The sequence below is a fragment of the Vidua chalybeata genome, chromosome 3, assembly GCF_026979565.1.
Source record: "Vidua chalybeata isolate OUT-0048 chromosome 3, bVidCha1 merged haplotype, whole genome shotgun sequence".
Classification (NCBI taxonomy): Eukaryota; Metazoa; Chordata; class Aves; order Passeriformes; family Viduidae; genus Vidua; species Vidua chalybeata.
The window spans coordinates 110,186,831-110,193,093 of record NC_071532.1 but is presented as its reverse complement, the minus strand read 5'-3'; the positions used below and the strand labels follow the sequence as shown (position 1 = coordinate 110,193,093).

General features: G+C 53.4%; 1 protein-coding gene across 3 annotated transcripts in view; it reads left to right on the top strand.

Moving 5' to 3' along the window:
- Nucleotides 1-950: 950 nt before the first annotated feature.
- The window catches only part of GATA4 (GATA binding protein 4), a 29,719-nt gene continuing 24,406 nt past the window's right edge, over nt 951-6,263 (top strand). For 2 of the 3 annotated variants that reach the window (XM_053939185.1, XM_053939184.1), the window contains exon 1: nt 3,017-3,690. In XM_053939185.1, the coding sequence (XP_053795160.1) occupies nt 3,165-3,690 (526 nt within the window). In that variant the 5' untranslated portion in view covers nt 3,017-3,164. Of the gene's footprint in view, nt 1,091-3,016; nt 3,691-6,263 lie in introns of those variants that run through there. The other variant, XM_053939186.1, reaches the window with a different exon arrangement.

The following is a 6,263-nucleotide window of genomic DNA, read 5'->3' as shown; positions in this document are numbered from 1 at the left end:
CTGGAGCACCCCCCAAGTGCTCTCCTCACCCTCCACCCCCCTTCAATAAATCGCTTTCCCCATCCCTTTTTTCCCCCGACCCTGTCTCTTTTAAACGGAGATTTGAAATTAAAATTCAATATTTTTATTTCTAAGTAGCAAAATCCGCTGACATCTCCCCACTTCCCACAGACCTTAGGGTAGGAACCCCAAATTTCCACGGGAAGCTCCAGAGTGTGGGGAGTGTTAATGGCGTGAGAGTTATTCCCGGGAAACAGGGCAGTGGGACACCCCGATGTCTGGAGAGACTCCAGGGTGACAATAGCCCCTGGGGAGGGGGGGCTGTGGATGGGGGGCTGAACCCCACGTGCGTTTGGGACCCCACATTGCAGAGGGGTGCAGCACCCCCGCTGCACTTCATCATTAACCTTTAAACCCATCAGAGCATGGAGGGACAGGAAATGGGTGTCCAGTTAGGGGGGAGCACCCCCAAACTGGCTGGGACAGAGAGGGGACCAGCTGCCACCTCCTCACTCTACAACCTGAGACCACGATCTGGGGCACAAGCACGGGAAAATCTCCCTTGTGCAATATCGCCAAAGAAAGGGGTTGACTCCAGCGGGACTGGGGGACTGGGGGGTGTCTGTACCCCTCAGAAAATCCCTCTGATTTTTTCTTGGAGCCGGGCACGGGCATCCCTGGGGTGCGCAGGCACGCGAGGTTGCCCAGCTGGTGGGGCCATGCCGTTGGGGCTGGTTTGATTTTATTATTTTATTTTATCCCTTTTTTTATTGTATTTTTTTCCCTCTTCTCCACAGCCATGAAACCTGGCGCCCGGCTGATGGTGCAACAGATACCGGCCACCCCCTTCACCCCCCCCTTCCCTCCCATCGCCGCCCACTTCCACGTGACGTGGGCAAACCAGTCAGCGAGTGGGACTGGGCAGCCTGGCCATACTGGGGAGACAGCAGGGGGGCAGCGCTGCCCCTAATCCCCCCCAAAGAAGCAGGAGCCGGGCATCTCTGAGCCCTCTGCCTTCCCCACAGCGAAGGGGGATTTCCTGCCCCACGGCCTCGCCCCCCTCCACCCCTGTGCTCCCCCAGCACTGAAGGTGGGTAGCGCTTCTCTGTCCCTTTGCTCCCTTTCCTCGCTGTCATACCGGGACCCCCAAAAGCCCCTTCCTAGAGGCCTCCCCGAAAGCTTCCTCCTATTATTTCCACGGGCTTGAAAAGTGACTCGATTTTGCTTTTTTTTTTTTTTTTTTTTTTTTTTTTAGTTAACTTTTTTTATTATCACCACTACTATTTGTAGGGCAAGAGGGGAACTCTCTCCTTGTTCCCCTCCTGTGAATCCTGCTCCTCTTTAGGGAATCCTGTGGAAACGCTCCGTCCTAGGCCGGTTACACGCCAGCCATTCCCTGGGGGTCTGGGGGACACAGACCTCCCTTAAAGCCCCTTCTTCCCGGCTCGCTTCCATCCTTACCCTTTCCCAGCGCTGCCTCCAGCTTCTCTCCCTTTCCTCGGCCGCCTACCAGTCTCCCGCTGTCCTGCCAGGGTATCAGTCCTTATCTGCTGGTTATCTCTTCTGCTGCTAAATTCAGCCCAGCGGAGGGGTTCAGCCGGGGGAATCTGTTGGTTAAACCTAAAGCAGTCCCAGGAGCTAACTCTCCGGCCATAACTCCCCCCTCCGTGCCCTATCCAGCTCTTCTCCCGGTGTGAGGTGGCTTTCATGGAATCCTATCATTCCAGAATGGTTTGGGTTAGAAAATACCTAAAGGCTCATCCAGTTCTGACCCCCCTGCCCTGGGCAGGGACACCTTCCACCAGACCAGGTTGTTCCAAGCCCCGTCCAAGAGGCTCTCTCCATGATTTGCAGAGAAAACAGGACCTCAACTCACCTCACCCCCTTCCCAGACCCTCCTTGGGAAAGGGGTTTCACCCTGACCCCTTTCCACAAGTGGGTTTTGGGGTCTTGCCATTGCAAGCCACGCACAAGGCCCCAGTGGAATCCCAAGGCCCAAACCCACTCCAGATTTTCCCAAACTTCCCCAAATTTCCCCAAATTTCCCCAAATTCGAAACCAACCTAACATGAGGTAAAGCACGCCTTTCCCCCAGCCTGTCCCACGACTCTGGGACATTCCTCCCTGTCCAGTCCTACAGCATTCCCAGTACCCAATGGGTCACCCCACTGTGCTTCCAGCTTCTCCCAGTTCCCCACATGACAAAAACGGGGGAGAGGGATAAAAAACGCCTGGGAGCGGGAGTTTTGTGGGCGCTGCTTGGGGTCTGCTCCCCACTTTGGGCAGCACTAATGGGGCTGCAGTGGGTTATACCCTCCTGCCCTCTCCTTTAAGCCCCCTCGGTCACGCGTGGCCGAGCTTTAGAGGGTGCGGAGACGCGTGGGGCAGGCGCGGGGTGGGAGGGTCGAGCCATCCTTCCTCCTTTCCCTATTTCCCCCCCGCTACTTTTCCCTAATTTAACTCCCCCCCACCTCAGCCCTCCTCAGCCGCCTCCCGCCGCCCACATCAAACGCCGGCCCCGGGGGCCATTAACAACTTAAAGCACCGATCGTACCTGCGGGACAAAGGTTTTTGCTCCGGGCCAGAGGAGAGAGCATCGCTGTCTCTCACCTTCCCGGCTGTGTCCCCCCTTCCTTTCACCTCCCCCCCTTCTCTAACCTCCTTATCTCCCCGCCCGGGGGGGTCCCGGCCCGGCCGCCGCCGCCGCATCCCGCATCCCGGCAGCATCTCCCCCTGCTCCCCCGGGGGGTGTTGGAAGGGGCGGTCGGGGGGGGAGGGAGGAGGAGACTGACCGAGGGTTTTAAACAGCCCAGCCTCATGGTGGAGGGCGGGGGGGGGGGGGGGGCGGGAGGTGATGGATGGAGCCCGGAGAGCAGCTAAATCCAGGCGGGAGCTAAATTTCCCCTCCGGAGGGACCTGGACTTCTTGCTTGGGGTCTGCAAGAGGCGGCGGGACCTGCTGAAGGTGGGGAAGGTGGGCGGTAGGGAAGGGGGGGGGGTCGGAGGAAAATCGCATCGCTGGTGGTGTTTTGGTTTTGGCTGGAAGGCTGCGCCCACGCGAGACCGCTCCGGGGAAAAAGTGGAGCCGAGGGTTTTCCACGCGCTCCCCATCGCTCTGGATCGCGGCCGGGGAGCCGGCCGGGCTTTGGGGAGGCCCCGCACGAGATGTACCAGAGCTTAGCCATGGCAGCCAACCCCGGCCCTCCGGCGTACGAGGGGGCAGGTGGCTTCATGCACAGCGCGGCCGCAGCGTCCCCGGTCTATGTGCCCACCACGAGGGTCACCTCCATGCTCCCCAGCCTGCCCTACCTGCAGAGCAGCGGCTCTTCCCAGCAAGGCAGCCCCGTCTCCAGCCACTCCATCTGGACTCAGCCCGGAGCCGAAAGCGCCGCTTACAACCCTGGATCTTCTCACCCTCCCGTGTCACCTCGGTTCTCCTTCTCCACCAGCACCCCGATCCCGGCCACCTCTTCCCGGGAAGCGGCGGCGGCTTACAGCAGCTCCTTGAACCTTTCTGCTAACGGGAGGGAGCAGTACAGCAGGGGCTTCGGCAGCTCCTATTCCAGCCCCTACCCGGCCTACATGAGCCCCGAAATGGCCACGACCTGGACTTCCTCGCCCTTTGACAGCCCCATGCTGCACAACCTGCAGAGCCGAGGGACGCCCGCGGCCGCCCGCCACGCCAACATCGGTGAGCACGGGGCTGGGAGATGGGGGGAGGCTTCACCCCGTTACCCCCCAGATTTTGGGGCACACACCCCTCTGTGTGTAGGCACAACGTGGTTTTGGTTTTTGGAGGGAGGAATTCGGAGGAATTGGGGTTGGCGCTGAGTGGCTTCTCTGGCTGGAAAACATTTGGGTCCTCATTCTTACTTATTCTGCAAAATCACCATTTCAAAACATCCTCAAAGGCCACAGTTTCCAAAAAGTAAATGAAATTTAGGGCAGGCCTGGAGCGGCAAGGAGTGATGAGCCGAGCTCTGGAGCTCCAAAAGGGAGTGCTGGCTCCCGAATAGCCCAGAGGGGATTTAGGGGCTCTGATGGGGATGATTGGGGTGCAGGACCACGATGTTCCATGGAGACGCAGGCGGCCCCTTCTTGAGATGGCTTTAGGTGCAAAGGGAGCATTAAGAAATCAAAGTTGGGTACATGAATTCCAGATCATCCCTTCGGGCTGTTTTACGTTCTGGTCTTCTAAAAATTCTGTTGGAAAGGTCACTTGGGCTACAAAAAGGGAGAGCAAAGAGAAATTTAGAGCTAAGGTGGGAGAGATGATGGAGAACTATTAAAAGAAATGCATCCACATTTAAAATGGTGCTTTTTGGGGAACTCAGGCACATCTGAACAACCCTGGTATTTCAGAGTCTCCTTACCCCAAAAACCTCACCCTGATCTCTTGTGCCGAATCCAGTCTCGGAGCCTTTAATTTAATTAAATTCCTCTAGTTCCCACAATGAAGAATTGGTCCAAATGGCTTAAAATACTGCTTTTATGTTTCGTGGGGTGGAAGAGGGATAAAAGAAGAGAGAAATGCAGGCACATCTTTGCATCGTGGTTTCAGAAACCCTTTTTTCCTTCCCGTCTCCTCTCCATGAAGGTATTTCTGTCGGCTTTGGGGTCGGGGTTAACAAAGAAAACACCTCAAATTTGTCTGCAGATCTATTTTACGATTGTGTTCTCTCACCCGAATTTTGGAGAGTGATTTTTCCATCGTGTCCAGCAGGATTTGCGTTGTCTTTAGCATTATTTTAAGATGTTAAAAGAAGGAAAGTTGGGCACCAGTGAAGGCTTGGCCGTGCCAACATCTTGTGCTTTTCTTTAGGTGCTAGAAAATTTCTCAAAACGAGGAACAGATTAAGGATAAAAATTTAGCCAATCAGGAAATGTTTTTTTGGAAGCTATGAGAAGACAGATCATAGAGGAAAAAAATCAGAATGAATTAAACAATCAAATATTAATTGAATATCAGTAAGCACATGTGAATATTTGTATTTTACCATGGTGCCATCTCTTCCTTGGGAAAAAAAAAATCACCTTTTTGCGGTGGTTTCAGAAGGGCTCTTAATAATAAAAACCCTCTAAACCCAAAATAATGCAAATGAAGAATTGCAGTTGCAGAAACACCCATCAGCTTTTAAAGTGCTAGGGGCTGAGCGTGGGGATTTGGGGGTTTTGAGCCTGGTGGTTTGTGCTGCAGCTCCGCATTTTGATGGCAAAAAAATGGAGTTTTAAATAGCACTGGGAAGAAGGAATGAGTTGAGCCAGTGCAGAAAATGGTTTTTAATGAAGCAAGAAAGAGCCGGCACTCCTCTTCACGGCCACGTCCCGACTCGAGTGCCGGATTCTCGGCAGCGCGGCCGAATCCGCGGGAATCATTAGCATGGGGCTAATTACGCCTCTGCCTTGGATATGGAAAAGCGTTCGAATTTTAAAACAAAAGTGGTGCTTGGGTTTTGGTAAAAAAAAAAACAAAAACAAAAAACTGCCTGAGAGCTGGTGGGTTTTAAATGGATTTTTGGAAGGCAGCTCCTCCGGGAAGTAGTTTTAGGTCCAGACCTGCCCCGTTCCCACTTCTCCCTGAGTCAGGACGCGGCCGCTGCCGGGTCTCTCCTTGAAGCCAAGAGATGCTTTGGGCATCGAGGGGGTTGAGTAAAGCATGTAGAGGCTGGCTGTGGGGTTCTGAGCTGGGAAAGGGTTTTGTTTTAATGATTTTTAGGGTAAAAAACCCTGACAAACTGAAGGCACTGAAAGATGTAGTGGGGGGAACACCGTTGTGGATTATTCCTGTAACAGACCCACTTTAATTCCACATCCGCGCCTGGTCAGCACCTGAGAAATCCCTGGAACGGTGGAGTTGACTCCTTCTTTGCCTTTTCTTAGGGCTAAAAGTAATTTTATTCTCTGCACAGCGAGGAATCTCAAGGTGGAAACGCAATCCTTTTAAATGTGTGAGTGGCAGCGCTCTCATTTTCTTTTCCCAGAGAAATAACCACCACCTTCGGGTAGAACTAAATGCAAAGCACCCCCGCGGTCATAAAAATTTTAATTACTATGACTTTTAAGAAATAAAGATCAAGTATAGGCAGCCATAGCTGAATATGCAGACACGAATTCAGTCTATACAACTGGGCATGACGTTTTCCTCCCTGTTTTATATAAATATATCCTTGTAACAACAAAGCGACACACAGTGAAAAGAAGATTAGCGAAAATGTATTCGAAGAGAATAACACTAAAAGAAATACAAATCTTCTTGTTTTGCCC